The sequence below is a fragment of the Mauremys reevesii genome, linkage group 2, assembly GCF_016161935.1.
Source record: "Mauremys reevesii isolate NIE-2019 linkage group 2, ASM1616193v1, whole genome shotgun sequence".
In the NCBI taxonomy this organism is placed as follows: Eukaryota; Metazoa; Chordata; order Testudines; family Geoemydidae; genus Mauremys; species Mauremys reevesii.
In genome coordinates this window covers 117,892,019-117,908,350 of record NC_052624.1, presented here as the reverse complement: position 1 = coordinate 117,908,350, position 16,332 = coordinate 117,892,019, and the positions used below count along the sequence as shown (strand labels likewise).

Sequence of the window (16,332 nt, the reverse complement as noted above, 5' to 3'; positions counted from 1 at the left end):
CTAATTCACATAAAATACCCTTTTTATGTGGCATACCTGTAAGGATGAGGGATTGAAAGTAGATCTGATGATACTGATTCGAAACACTGTTAAACTTTTCTTCCTCATCAGCTGGTTGAGCTGCCATATCTCCTATTCAAAATAAATATTTAATTCAGCCACACAGAAAATACTTGACGTGAAAATTTGGTTACATATAAGTAAAGAGATCCTATTAGTTTTAGGACAGAAATTATCTAGATGAAGATATGTCTATTGCAGTAATATCCAACTATGCAAATTAGGAATTAATTATTCAATGTAAGTTCAAATATCTAATGTACATCCAGGGGCGGCTCTAGACATTTCTCCGCCCCAAGCACGGCGGCATGCCGCGGGGGGTGCTCTGCCGGTCGCAGGTCCCGCGGCTCCGGTGGACCTCCCACAGGCGTGCCTGCGGAGGGTCCGCTGGTCCCGCGGCTTCAGTGGACCTCCCGCAGGCGTGCCTGTGGAGGGTCCGCTGGTCCTGCGGCTCCACCGAAGCCGCGGGACCAGCGGACCTTCTGCAGGCATGCCACCGAAGGCTGCCTGCCTGCCTGCCGCCCTCCTGGCGACCGGCAGAGCGCCCCCCGCGGCATGCCACCCCAAGCACGTGCTTGGCATGCTGGGGCCTGGAGCCGCCCCTGTGTACATCTATGGAAGTAAGGGGGAAAAGCCTTTGTCAGAAAAATATATAGTATAAAATGTAAAACTTCTTACTTGATTATTTTCTTTCTGGGACTGCCCTCTCCCTGGATTAGAGGCATTTGGTCTGTCTCTCTCTTACAGAGACTCTGAGGCAGTTCAGACTCATCCACAAACCTCCAGGGAGTTGGCCATGTGCTTCTCCCCATGCACCAGAGGAGTATTTTCAAAGATGTGTAGAAACACTACAGCCAAGATTTTAAAAGCAGGTGCCTAAAGTTAGCTTTGTAAATCTATATTTAGGCAGCTGAATAAGGGGTTAATTTTCAAAGGTGCCAAACTCTGCACTTCCCATGAACTTAAATGTGCGCTGCTGGGTGCTCAGCACTTAAATACAGTAGGTGCCTAAAGTTAAAGTAAATTAGTAAATTAAAATTCAACTGTTAATCTGACCCTAAAGAGGCCACTGAAAAGATACTCAAAGAACTTATCAGGTGGGGCATACTCAGGGAGGTCAGTCTCAAAAAGGATGATATCAAGTAACAAATTTTCAATTCTGGCATACAGAAAGCACTACGAAAAAAAATATAAGAAGGGAGGAAAAATGAGGCAGAACAGAAGAGAAAGGTTCCCCCTTCCCCAAAATCACCACCACTTATCTCTTCTCAGACAACCACTTTGGGGCACCTTCATGGTGAAAGATGCTTTGGCAGAGTAATAAAAATCAAGCCTATAGTGATTTACCAAACTGTTGATAGTGTTTATGGATGACTAGTTGGAATTCTTACAGAATTTCTTAGTACTAGCTGGTGCCTTTTCTGCCTATCTTACTGCTTTGGAACGTGTTGAGTGGGCTCTGAATCTTTCTGTAATTAATTTATTTGCATGTGAAAATACTTCAGTGGACAGAACACTTGTTCTATGCAGTGCAAGTAGGGACTGGCTGCTCTTAAGCCCAGACGTCTAAGGTAGAAGGGAATATATAAAGATCTTTTCCTGAACTGATAAGTTCCACAAACATATACAGTGTATATTTTAACTGTTTTTAAAATCACATCAATCATGTGCTCCACTCGTATTCATTTGCTGAGGATTTGGGGTATGGGGAAAAAAGAGTTAATCTTGGTTAGGAATTATTTTGGTCTAAAAATTAAAAATAGTTACCTACCTTTCGTGACTGTTGTTCTTCGAGATGTGTTGCTCATGTCCATTCCAAGTAGGTGTGTGCGCGCCGCATGCACAATCGTCAGAAGGCTTTTCCCTAGCGGTACCCATTGGGTCAGCTGTGGAGCTGCTTGGAGTGGAGCCTCCATGGCTGCGTATATAGGTCCATGCCGACCCACCACCTCTTCAGTTCCTTCTTGCTAGATACTCAGACAGAGAGGAGGTGGGTGGGTCTTGGAATGGACATAAGCAACACATCTTGAAAAACAACAGTTATGAAAGGTAGGTAACCATTTTTTCTTCTTCGAGTGATTGCTCATGTTGATTCCAAGTAGGGGACTCCCAAGCAGTCCCTCGGAGGAGGGGTCAGAGTTCACGGAGTTGCAGACTGAAGCGCTGCTCTACCAAACGTGGCATTGTCTCTAGCCTGCTGTGTGATGGTGTAGTGCGACGTAAAGGTATGAATAGATGACAGGCACCATCCTGAAGATGTCCTCAAAGGAGACCTGCGCCAGGAGCGCTGCAGATTAAGCCTGTACTCTCGTGGAGTGCGCCGTCAATGCTGGGGCTGGTGTCTTTGCCAGGCTGTAGCATGTCCTGATATAGGCCGTGATCCAAGAAGAGATTAGTTGGGATGAGACCGGCAGCCCTTTCATTCTCTGAGCAATGGCGATGAAGAGTTGCATCAACTTCCTAAATGGCTTTGTCCACTCAATGTAAAAAGCCAGCACCCATCTGACTTCTAGGGAATGCAGCCTGCGTTCTCTGTCATTAGCATGTGGCTTTGGGAAGAACACTGGTAAAAAGATGTCCTGATTTGCGTGAAATTGTGAAACAACCTTAGTAGGAAAAGCCAGGTGTGGATGCAATTGTACCTTTCCCTAATAACACACTGTATAAGGGGGCTCAGACAAGCTTTGAGCCATGTTATTGCCACAAGAAATGCCACTTTCCAAGAGAGGTAAAGCAGAGAACAAGTTCTAAAGGTTTGAAAGGGGGCCCCCATGAGCCTTGAGAGGACCAGGTTAAGGTCCCATTGGGGGGACCAGTTGTCACACCCGGGGGTACAGTTTGTCTAGCCCTTTAAGGAAGCTTCTAACTATGGGGTTAGCAAATACCGACTGCCCTGCTGCACCTGGGTGGAAAGCGGAAATAGCTGCCAGGTGCACCTTGGTTGACGAGACTGCTAGCCCTTGCTGCTTTATGTAGAGTAAGTAGTCCAGTACAAAGGGGATTGAGGACTGTAGCAGAGGGGTGCCATTCTGTGAGGACCAAACAGAGAATCTTTTCCACTTGGCTAGTTAAATGGCACGAGTGGAGGGTTTTCTACTGCCAAGGAGAACCTTCCAAACCGAATCGGAGCACTGGAGCGCTAACGGGTTTAACCATCGATTTTCCATGTGGTGAGGTGGAAAGACTCTAGGTTGGGGTGCTGAAGGAAGCCATGGTCCTGCGTGATGAGGTCTGGAATCACAGGCAAGGTCATGGGCATGTCCACCGAGAGGTTCAACAGCATGGAGAACCAGTGTTGGCAGGGTCACGCCGGTGCTATGAGAAGCAACGAAGCCTTGTCCTGCCAGACCTTGAGGAGGACCTTGTGGATGAGAGGATGTGATGCAGTAGGGAGTGGGGTGGATTGACCTGGGAATGTCGTTTAGTTTCACTGGGACTGTCTGCATGGGGGATGGGAGAGCAGGAGATGACTTGAGGTGAGGGACGGTACCTGAGCCTGTAACCTGAGCCAGGAAGGGGGGTGGGGCAAGTCGACACCTTTGCCCAGGAAACTGGACAAAGGGAGAGGGGGAGAGAAGGAGGGGGAGGAGTTTTTGGTTTTTGATTTCAGTTTTGTGCTGGCTGGGAAGAGGCAGGGAACCCCAAGTCTGGGGTCTAAGATCCTTGCCCGCCAGAGGGACCTGGCTGAGAAGTCCTGGTTGTACCTACAAGCCCTGCCTGGGACTGTGTTCCTGTCATCTAATAAACCTTCTGTTTTACTGGCTGGCTGAGAGTCATGGTGAATCACAGGAAGAGGGGGGTGCAGGGCCCTGACTCCCCCACATTCCGTGACAGAAAGAACAGCAGGAATGCATATAAAAGGCCCCCCATTCATATTCAGAGCTAAATGCAAACCCTATCTCTTTGCCCAAGCATTCCCATATCAGCACCTTCATTCTCGTACATCAGTATTAAAAATTCCTAAGCCTGTCTCTGATGGCAGAGAAAGGAGAAATTATTGTTGTCACTTCTACCTTCGGGAGGGCACTCAAATAGGGTGGGCACCAATAAAGAAGCCTACATAGACAGGTAAATGCTCAGCATCTAACAATAGTTCCAGGTGATCTTAAACATTAATCAGTTGTATGGAGGCAGACTTAGTCAAGTCATCAAACATACACTTTTAAGACAAGTAATGATGTAAATTTACAAACAACTCTGGAGTGCCTTCACCACTATTCCACAATAGTCTTACCCTGAAAGACAGCTTTATTGGACAAACCCAAAGCAGGCACAGTCGCACCTTCTGGAAGGTCAACAGCTTCCTGGGTAAAAAAAATTAAATATATTTTCATGCAGAAGTTAGTATACTTTATGGGTACTTTAAAATCAAGGGCCAGATGTCACTAGAGGGAAGTAGAAGAAGCCTCTGAATCATCCAGAATTCCTCAGGGAAGTGTATGCTTGAGCACACATTGTAGAAGAAGCCTCTGAATCATCCAGAATTCCTCAGGGAAGTGTATGCTTGAGCAACTGCACTGACAGACTTTGAAAGCCAAGCCATGCTTCAGCCCCTCCTCTGAAACTACATATGGTGAACTTTGCTCACTTCTCTAGATTTGGTGTGAAGCATGCATCTTTAATCATTTTAGTACAGGTATTCTGAGGTAACTGCACTTATTCAATATATATATTGCTTTTATAAAGTGAATACTTAACTCATACAATAGTTTCCAGGAAAACAAGACCTGGGAACTGGGTGTTTTGAGGTCTGGGTACAAGGAAGGATTTTTCTGGGGGGAAAGGAGGTGAGAGTATATATCTGGGATTTTCAAGAAGACTTAGGGTGCCTAAGGGGCAGCTTTGCTTTAGGCACATGGCAGGATAGGGAGAGAAAAGGTCCTGTTAGCTGACTGGCAGTTTGCATCAGCTATATGTCAAAGGAAGGGAAGTCCTGGAAGAAAGCCAAAGCTATGAGCGGGAAGCCAGGTTGGAGCACTTTTCGGGGGGTGGGAGGGCAGGGACACGAGAGATCAGTACCTGCTGGTGTGTATATTCATACTCAGCACCTCTGTGCAAATTCACTGAGACAAAAGTACTTTTCAGGATTGGGTTAACAGATTTGGTGGAAACACCTTACCTGATAAACAATATTTAATTATATCAGAAAGCCACATCAGAAACCCAGAATACAAATAACAGTCTCTAAGGCCTTGTTTAAATTTTTTTAAAGTATGAATTTAAACCAATACAATTGTTCTGGGTATAACTCCAGGTAGACACTTATTTTGGTATAAAAGTGCCTTATGTCACGAGGATGGGGTTTAAGCTATATCAAAAAAGCCAGTTTTATACCAGAATAAGTGTGTCCAAACAGAGGGTTATTCTGATAAAACTATATCATAGATGTATTGTACATAGTTACATTCTAACTTGTAAAAACTTCCTGTGCAGACAAGGCCTGTAAAGAGTTCTGGAATACTGTAGGTCACAGAGTACAAAGGGAGAACTGTGTGGAAAATCATACAGAGTGTGTGTCTGCATCATACAGTACAATATGTTATTTTGTATAGCTTCATTAACACAAATGATCACAAATGCTTTTTCGTGTTAAAGATAAAAATAGTGAGAAATAATATGAGTAGCCATGGGAGAAGATTTTTTTTTTTAGCTGATATTTAATACATGGAAACTCTAAAATGTTTGGACACGAGAAGATTGTTCCAGCTGGTAGTAGCTGCAGCAGAGAGAGCTCATGAGCCTGCAGTGCAGAGAATGTGTTATGGAACGGAAAGCAGATAGAGAGCAGGAAGGATTGAACCTCAGAGACAAGGCCTATTAAGATTAAGCAAGTTAGTAAGAGAAGAGAATGGATTTGATTTGGATCACAGGGAAGCCAGTGAAGCTATTTTAGGATGGAGATGCTGTGGTCATGTCTCTTTCTGTGGATAAGGAAGCAAAGCTATGGCCTGGAAAACTGGGACATAAAGACCTCACAAGACAGTTTGAAGACAAGACAAGGCAAGGTAAGAGGAAAGAGACATTGATGAGTATGTATACAACATTTATACACAACATCTAATGCAGTAGCTTCTGGGAGCCTTGGATTGTTTCAAAACATACCATTAAAGAACAAATAATACCATACAACAGTAACTACATCTAGATAATGTTATTATGCCCTTACATTCTTGAGAACCTATTCACAAGATTTGTTTTTAATTGTTTATTAAGAGTAGCTTACACGTGCTGACCTTTACTAAATATCCACACACTTTAAAACCCTCATCAACCCTCCTTCTATCCAGCCAATTTGATAAAACGATATAGAAGGTACATGTGACTAAGTACACACACACCTGCCTGAATAGACTGGAAAGAGAAAAATATCTAAGGGCTGTGGCTTCAGGCTTTTTTAAAATAATTTTGACATTTTATAAATTTTAATCTCAATAGTTATGCTGTAGTGATGATTCTCTCTCTCTCCCAAAGGAGCCATTTGATCAAATGCTTGTTAGTTTGTTTGTTTCAATACTTACACTGGAACATAGTTTCTCCATTGAAATACCACTGATGTTACTGAAGTTTTCCACAAAATTCTTGGGGGCAGTAAAGACTCGAAGCACCTTTTCATCTGCTCCAGAAACAAACTGAAATCGGCCAGTCATTGCTAGACAATGCATGTCATATCCATGTACTTGAGGCCTTGCAATTTCATGCCAAGTTACCTAAGTAAAAAGCAACTACAGTAGTCAAACGATCAGTTGTCTAAATTCAACAACAGATAACTTAAATTCCCATCTTCAAATTAAGCTACTTCAAATACTGCTTTAAGGTTAAGTTAATCTTCTGCTGATACTCTTTAAAAAAAAACAAAAACAAAAAAAACAACACCACTCTCAGCTCACCAGGGCTAAAACACTTAAGATCACCATTCTTCAGCTGAACAACTCTTCCAACAACTAACCCAGACCATTAGGGCCCAATCCTGCAAAAACTCATGCACAAGCTTAACTTCACTATTGTGACTAGGACTACTCAGGGTAGTAAAGTTGCAGGGTCAGGCCTAGGTTAGTTAGGAGGGGGGAGAGGAGGATCATATGTTACATTATCCCTCTCAAAGCATTAAGCTTTGAAAAAAGAGTCAAGACAACGGGGAAAAAAGTTTAATTTAGGTAAGTATACGTAAAATAAAGGTGAATTAGCTATACAGTAGAACCTCAGAGTTACGAACACTTCGGCAATGGAGATTATTTGTAACTGAAACATTTATAAATCTGAACAAAACACAATGTTGGTTCTTTCAAAAGTTTACAACTGAACAGTGACATAATGCAGCTTTGAAATTTTATTATGCAGAAGAAAAATGCTGCTTGTAACCATCTTAATTTAAATGAAACAAACACAGAAACAGTTTCCTTACCTTGTCCAATCTTTTTTTTATACTTTACATTTATATTTTTAGTAGTTTATGTTTAACACACTACTGTACTGTGTCTGCCTTTTCCCCCTCTTGGGTCTCTGCTGCTGCCTGATTGCGTACTGCTGGTTCCAAATGAGGTGTGAGGTTGACCGGTCAGTTCGTAACTCTGGTGTTCATAACTCTCAGGGACTGGGGTGGAAAGAGTAATTAAGGCCTGGGCTGCACGAAGAGACCACTCGTGGTGACTGGAAAATGACCTGCTCAGGTGGTCTGTTAGCTCATTATGGACCATTGCAGGGTAAGAGGCCTCAGGATTGATTGAATGGGCTATACAAAATTCTCACACGTGGACTGCTTCCTGACAAAAGAGGTAAGAGCGAGCTCCTCCTTGCCTGGTGAGGTAAAACACTGCTGTGGTGTTGTCTGTAAGAACAAACAGGTTTCTCCCCCGGCAGGAGGCAGGTAAGCCTGACAGGCAAGACAAATCACCCTGGACTCTCTAACGTATGAAGAGAGAACTTTCTCAAGGGCCAAAGACCTTGAGTTAGGTGTAGCCCCAGGTGAGCTCCCCACCCTAGAGCCAACGAGAGAGACCAGAGTGACTGACAGTTGAGGGTGGATAAAGGGAACATTTGCACACAGAGGATCCAACCACCAATTCAGCTAAATTAGAACCCATGAAGATATTGTGAGCACAGGGTCCAGATGAAGACAGCTTGGCAAGTACACTGAGGCCAGCCACATCTGGAGGGGTGTGAGGTGCAGCCGTGCATGGTGTATTACATATGTGCACGAGGCCGTGTGCCCTAGGAGCCTCATACAGTTTTGTGCTGCATGAATCTTGATGTCTGTCACAAGAGATTGAATAGACTGGAATCCTGACTCTGGGAGGAACCCTCTAGCTTGAGTCGAGTCCAACATAGTCTCTATGAACGCTATCCTCTGTACTAGGCAAAGAATAGACTTGTTTGCATTGATAAGAACATAAGAACATAAGAAAGGCCGTACCGGGTCAGACCAAAGGTCCATCTAGCCCAGTATCTGTCTACCGACAGTGGCCAATGCCAGGTGCCCCTGAGGGAGTGAACCTAACAGGCAATGATCAAGTGATCTCTCTCCTGCCATCCATCTCCATCCTCTGACGAACAGAGGCTAGGGACACCATTCTTACCCATCCTGGCTAATAGCCATTTATGGACTTAGCCACCATGAATTTATCCAGTCCCCTTTTAAACATTGTTATAGTCCTAGCCTTCACAACCTCCTCAGGTAAGGAGTTCCACAAGTTGACTGCGCGCTGTGTGAAGAAGAACTTCCTTTTATTTGTTTTAAACCTGCTGCCTATTAATTTCATTTGGTGACCCCTAGTTCTTGTATTATGGGAATAAGTAAATAACTTTTCCTTATCCACTTTCTCAACATCACTCATAATTTTATATACCTCTATCATGTGCCCCCTTAGTCTTCTCTTTTCCAAACTGAAGAGTCCTAGCCTCTTTAATCTTTCCTCATATGGGACCCTCTCTAAACCCCTAATCATTTTAGTTGCTCTTTTCTGAACCTTTTCTAGTGCTAGAATATCTTTTTTGAGGTGAGGAGACCACATCTGTACACAGTATTCGAGATGTGGGCGTACCATGGATTTATATAAGGGCAATAATATATTCTCAGTCTTATTCTCTATCCCCTTTTTAATGATTTCTAACATCCTGTTTGCTTTTTTGACCGCCTCTGCACACTGCGTGGACATCTTCAGAGAACTATCCACGATAACTCCAAGATCTTTTTCCTGACTCGTTGTAGCTAAATTAGCCCCCATCATGTTGTATGTATAGTTGGGGTTATTTTTTCCAATGTGCATTACTTTACATTTATCCACATTAAATTTCATTTGCCATTTTGTTGCCCAATCACTTAGTTTTGTGAGATCTTTTTGAAGTTCTTCACAATCTGCTTTGGTCTTAACTATCTTGAGTAGTTTAGTATCATCTGCAAACTTTGCCACCTCACTGTTCACCCCTTTCTCCAGATCATTTATGAATAAATTGAATAGGATTGGTCCTAGGACTGACCCCTGGGGAACACCACTAGTTACCCCTCTCCATTCTGAGAATTTACCATTAATTCCTACCCTTTGTTCCCTGTCCTTTAACCAGTTCTCAATCCATGAAAGGACCTTTCCTTTTATCCCATGACAGCTTAATTTACATAAGAGCCTTTGGTGAGGGACCTTGTCAAAGGCTTTCTGGAAATCTAAATACACTATGTCCACCGGATCCCCCTTGTCCACATGTTTGTTGACCCCTTCAAAGAACTCTAATAGATTAGTAAGACACGATTTCCCTTTACAGAAACCATGTTGACTATTGCTCAAGAGTTTATGTTTTTCTATGTGTCTGACAATTTTATTCTTTACTATTGTTTCAACTAATTTGCCCGGTACCAACGTTAGACTTAACGGTCTGTAATTGCCGGGATCACCCCTAGAGCCCTTTTTAAATATTGGCGTTACATTAGCTAACTTCCAGTCATTGGGTACCGAAGCCGATTTAAAGGACAGGTTACAAACCTTAGTTAATAGTTCATAACTTCACATTTGAGTTCTTTCAGAACCCTTGGGTGAATGCCATCTGGTCCCGGTGACTTGTTAATGTTGAGTTTATCAATTAATTCCAAAACCTCCTCTAGTGATACTTCAATCTGTGACAGTTCCTCAGATTTGTCACCTACAAAAGCCAGCTCAGGTTTGGGAATCTCCCTAACATCCTCAGCCGTGAAGACTGAAGCAAAGAATCCATTTAGTTTCTCCGCAATGACTTTATCATCTTTAAGCGCTCCTTTTGTATTTTCATCGTCAAGGGGCCCCACTGGTTGTTTAGCAGGCTTCCTGCTTCTGATGTACTTAAAAAACATTTTGTTATTACCTTTGGAGTTTTTGGCTAGCCGTTCTTCAAACTCCTCTTTGGCTTTTCTTATTACACTCTTGCACTTAAGTTGGCAGTGTTTGTGCTCCTTTCTATTTGCCTCACTAGGATTTGACTTCCACTTTTTAAAGGAAGTCTTTTTATCTCTCACTGCTTCTTTTACATGGTTGTTAAGCCACGGTGGCTCTTTTTTAGTTCTTTTACTGTTTTTCTTAATTTGGGGTATACATTGAAGTTGGGCCTCTATTATCGTGTCTTTAAAAAGGGCCCACGCAACTTGCAGGGATTTCACTCAGTAGGCTTAAGGCCTTGAAGGCTGGCTAAGTGAACTGAATGCTGGATATAACCTGGGCTTTGGGCTGGTGCTTGACTAGCCAGCGGTCCAGGTAAGGACAGACCTGCACGCCTAGTCTCCCGAGGAATGCTGCCACCATGGCCATACATCTTGTGAACACCCAAACAGCTGCAGACAAGCCGAACGGACGCACTGTGAACTGGTAATGCGAGTGCTTCACTACAAACCTGAGAACATCTGTGCCCTTGGTAAGCCAAAACATGAAAGTAGGCATATCTTAAATTGAGGGCAGCATACCAGTCTCAAGGATCCAGACAGGTAATAACGGATGCCAGGATGTTCATGCAAAACTATTGTGTTTGGCCCTTATAGTAGTGGTTGAATGGATGCAGTAGTCTGCTGCAGTGCCTTAACTGGGTCCATAATGGCCCCATCGAGAGGCAGAGCCACTCTGGAAGGACCTGCAGTGGCTAAAATATCAACCAGGTTGTGTGAGGATTTTTTTACTTCCTCCATCTGCATGTCCAGACTTAATAATTCTTGGTGTGCCTTATAGTCATCTGGGGTAGGCGACATGCTTCCCTCCCCTCCCACCCTTCCATGACAGCCTCATCAGGGGAGGATGAAGAGAAGGCCAGTTCTGTCTGTGGATGCTCTTCCATCATTTCTTGATCCAAAGGATCCTGTTGAGCCAGTTCTTGATGTCTGGTACCAGGCCTGGTACCGGAGGCAGGAACAGGTGCTGCCTGGTGGGTAGGTGCCACATGTCTTTTGGAGGCCACCAAACAGGAGTTAATAGAATATGATCTGGAATCAAGGAGAAAGCACCACAGATTCCAAAAAGGCCACCGGACAGGGGTAAGCTCCCTAGCGACGCCCTCCAGACAACTAAATGATGGTACTCCTGTGACAGGATCCATGGAAGGGTGGAAACATCTGTAAGAGGGGTAGTAAGAGTGGCTCTGAAGATGGGAAATATAGGACCTGATCTCCGATTCAGAAAATGACTCTTTCTGCTGTCTACAGAGGTCCAATTGCAGTTCGTGCCAGTGACTGCCACAGAGGTGGAGAGGCCTGCAGAGAGGATAGCATCACAGGTGTTTCCCTTTGATGGTACCATCAAAGGGTGAGCCGTCAGGAGTATGTGAGGCTGGCACAGCACCGAGCACTGCAGCGATCCTGCTGATTCTCCTGTGTCTGCTGGCACTGATAGCATTGACTCTTGCACTGCTGGCAATACTGGTACTGACAGAGTCAAGGCATTGGCAGCCGCAAATGCCTCCAGCACAGTTGGTACCGGGACAGTAGCTACAGTCTGCTGCTGCAGAGGTGGAAGGAGCTCCTTCTGGCTCCAGACTCCATGGCACCTACCCAGATGCCAGAGTCAATGGTTCCATCTTCTGCAAAGGAGTGCTTAGACTTAGACCACACTCTCCTCTTAAGCCCTTGCTTAGCAGACTTGGGTGCCTGAGACCTTCCCCTTTTGACTGTCTGCTTCTTATGCCTCTTTTAGGCATTGAGGATGGTGAATGGTGCACCCAGTGTCGAGTCCACCAACCCAGTCCAGATGGCAGTCTCAAGGCAGCCTCCATGAGTAAAAACTTTAGTCTAGCTTCACAATCTTTCTTCGTGAGAGGCTTACAGTGTCTGAAAATTTGGCAACACTCTCCAATATGAACCTCCCTGAGGCACTTTAAGCAACCTTTGTACAAGTTGCTCATGAGCATAGCTTTATTGCAGGAAACACAGGACCTGAAGCCTGGTGAGAGAGGCATTCCTCAGTACCCGGAATCAACCAAAATCTTCAGGTGGAGTAAACACCTATCTAACTATACTAAACTCTAATAACCTTAATTAAACTAAACAATTTACAATAAAATACAAGAGAACACAGTTCACTGGGAGTACTTGCAAATTCCAGCAACCGTCACAGGTGGTGAGAAAGAACTGAGAGGGCTTGGGGTCGGCTGGGCCTTTTACACCAGCTTCACCAGCGGGCACTAGAGCTGCCCCAACAGGTACCACTGAGGGAAATATTTCTGGCAATGGTGCACAGGGTTCATGCACACCAAGAGTGGAATGTGCATGTGCAATCACTGGAAGAACTATTTGATTTCAAGTTTTAATTTAAAAAAAGAAAAAAGTATGAAATTTCAAAACAAAGTCATTTCAAATAAAAAAAACAATGTTTCTTTTCGAAAATGGCAAAACAAAATTTATTCTTTGCTAAACAAATAAATAAAAATTACAATTGTTGTTTTGCCCCAACATGAACATTTTGGCAAAACAAACCTACATTTTCAAAATATTTTGTTGGTGCTGAATCAACATTTTTCACTGGAAAAAGTTTCAGCTGAAAAATTTTGCCTAGCTCTAGGTAGTATGCATCCAACAGACCTCCCTTCCTTCCATTTTTTCTGTGTTTCAGCCTCTAAAAAGGAGTCTAGGTATCATTATTTACAGAATGTGTTACAATTCCTGTTTTTTCCCCTCTTCTGTCTATATCACAATGTTTTTATTGTAGGTTTATTTTTGTCTTAAATTGACAATGTTTTGTATTAAGTGGCATGTAATGATGTACGTTCATACTGATGCTCACTATTGCTCACTTGCAAACCATGCACATTTTCAAATATTAAAGAAAGATTAAGAGGAGGTCAACTGAGGCAATAAAAGAACATCAACAACATAATGTACCATTTTAGCAAAATTTCTTTTTTTAGGTAGTTAGACCCTATTTATACGTTGTTGGGTTGTTGTGTTTTGTTTTTGGTTTTTTTTTTTTTGGGGGGGGGGTTGCAAAACCCTGGTGTTGATAGAAACATTTTTTTAAATTAAAAATTCTCTTGTACAATACTGTAATACTTGGAGTGTAAATGCAGATACTGCAAGTGCAAGAGAAATAGAAAGTGACAGAGAAAACTGACTAGACTTAAATGAAACTGACTTTGAAACAGTTTTATTGGTCACATGAAATAAAAGGCAAAAAAATACACTGATAATACAAATATTGAAAAGTAAGCTAGATTTTGAAAAAGTATTTCAATTTAAATAATCTGTTTAATGAAGTAAAGGAATTTTTTTCTTAAAACGAAAAAAAGTTTTTTAACCAAATTCCCTTTCATAGAAGTCATTTGTTCCAAAGCTTTCATCCTTTGCCACTACACATATCTGACACCTTACTTTGCAGAACATATAGTATTCTTTGGTTTATGGGGATCCTATTGTACTAGACACTATACAAACATATAAAACGACACGGTGCCTATTCTAAAGAGCTTACAAGGTGGAAAAAATCTGCACGAGTTTCATGCGTCCTAAGAGTTTTCCATGACAAACCAATGGGAAGTTTGAAAGATCTTGCAAAATCCCAAGATCTCTTTTCAGTGAAAATGGAGAGTTTTTTGAACTCTTATCTGACATAAAAAGTTATATTTAAGTCCTTCCCCACTCTTTACTAACTTATCTTTTCATTTATATTCCTGTATACTATTCCGTACTAATTTTGCAATGATTTGTTCAATAATTTCTTCCAAAAATAGACTGCAAGTCTGGATGACAAATTATAACTGATGATTAATTTTGTATTGCATTCACAGATCAGAAGATAAATAAAGGTAAACAGAGATTACTGAAAAAGTGACCAAGGATCTTACCGAAATGGAGGATTAAAGAATTAATAAGACAGAGGTTCATAGTAAAAGCAACTAACAGCTGTGATGTAAAAACATTTGGCTGCCAATATTTCCATGGACATCTGAGCAATACCTGTTTTATTTTTTGTATTTTGCTCAAGTTAATTCACCAACAGATGTCACTGTCCTCATCAGTACATTACATATCCTATACATTTCTAAGTTATATACGGTAAATTGAAAATACTTAAGCAGCTTGAGAACCTCTATATTAAAAATACAGTAAAATATACTTGTAGCTTTAAATTATTGAGGTATCATTTATTTACGATACAAAGTATACATAGTACTATACTATAGTTTGTATCGTAAATAAATGATACCTCAATAAGTTAAAGCCATAAGTACCCCTAATATGTTCTGGACAGATAGTTTTTTGAAGATTGTCAACTTGCAGTACATCTACTATACGTACCATACCTGGTATCTAAATTTAGTCCACATTATACCATTTCCTGAGAAGAAACAGCTATTCCTTAATTTTATGCTATTAACATGTTGACAATTAACATACATAAAAATTAGGAAGTTGAAAGCTGAAGCTCCCTCAGCAATCTTAACTGTCTCATGACACATATGTAGTACTTTGTATTACTTTTCATTTAAGCACTACAATGTTTTTTCAGCATAGCTATATCAGTCAGAGGCGTGGGAAAAAAACCCCACACACTTTCTAGCCAATATAGCAATATCAACAAACCCCCCAGTGTAAACGCAGCTATGCTGACAGAAGACTGCTTCTGTTGGCATACACTGTGTCTACACTGGGGGATTCTGCTGGCATAGATATATCGGCAAAGCATTTGTAGTGTAGACCAGGCCTAAGCCTAATAGGTATTACTGAATAACTGCAAGTGTAGACAACTCCCAACTGAATCCAAACTAGGGGCTAAACCAGTATAGTTATTTTGGTAAAATAATCACATACCCCTCACCAAAATAGTTCTATCAGTACAAAAACTGCATGTAGAGCAGACCTGAGAAAAGAGAGAAGTATCATTATAAAGAACTATTCCAACAATGACCAAAGTGAGGGGCACATGAAGGACTAAACAGAGAGGTGCAAAACACTAGTGAGGTTACAGGGAAGCACGACTGATTTAATTTTACTGAAGGAGGTGGGGGAGTTTGGGAAACACTGGTGGAAGCTATTGAAGATGTGACTATAGTAGTATAAACAATGACAAAGATACTACACGTTATGTGAGTTAAAACTGCAAGAATTGTATTAGCCTGTTTTTCTACTTTTTTCCCTTTTTTGAGAGAGATAATAAGAGTGCTCTCAATGTCAAACACAGGCCTATTTCAATTCCTCCACAAAATAATTCCTTAATCAGCATAACAACACATAACAAATATTTTTCATTTCCAAGTCATTGTCCAGTATTAACACTAATCAACTGAACAGTACACATCCTCTCATTGGTATTTCTATTTTTAAGGCTAGGTCTACACTAAAAAATTAGGTAAACCCAGCTACCTTGCTCAGGCATGTGAAAAAGCCACACTCTTGAGTCATGTAGTTAAACCAACCTCACCCTACCCTTCTCTCCCGCACAGACAGGGCTAGGTTGATGGAAGAATTCTTCTGTCGACCTAGCTGCCACCCCTCAGGGAAAGTGGATTAACTATAGCAATGGGAGAAACCCTTCCTGTCGCTTTAGTGAGTGTCTACACTAAAGCGACAGCTGCAGCATCGTTTCTAGTAAAGACAGTCTCAGAAAAGCCAGAAGTCTGTCATTTTAGAATATCTGCTTGTCAGTGCAGCAGCACAAAACCTCCAGAAACAAACAACAAACACACAAAGGAGAGAGGTGTTGGTATGGCTTGAGAAGGAAGCAGATGCTTAATTGAACATGACGCTATCTCCACTACATCTTAAAAAAAAAAAAAAAAAGAGTTAGAGACCTCATTATTTTTCATCCACCTGGATATGCCTATTCCATTATATCCAAG

At 42.0% G+C, this 16,332-nt stretch overlaps 1 protein-coding gene across 5 annotated transcripts in view; it reads right to left on the bottom strand.

Moving 5' to 3' along the window:
• The window catches only part of ELP2 (elongator acetyltransferase complex subunit 2), a 100,824-nt gene that overhangs the window by 18,599 nt on the left and 65,893 nt on the right, over positions 1-16,332 (bottom strand). For all 5 annotated transcript variants that reach the window (XM_039524785.1, XM_039524783.1, XM_039524786.1 and 2 more), the window contains 3 exons: positions 6,579-6,767; positions 4,295-4,364; positions 37-132 (listed from right to left, as the gene is read on the bottom strand). In XM_039524785.1, the coding sequence (XP_039380719.1) occupies positions 37-132; positions 4,295-4,364; positions 6,579-6,767 (355 nt within the window). The remainder of the gene's footprint in view (positions 1-36; positions 133-4,294; positions 4,365-6,578; positions 6,768-16,332) is intronic.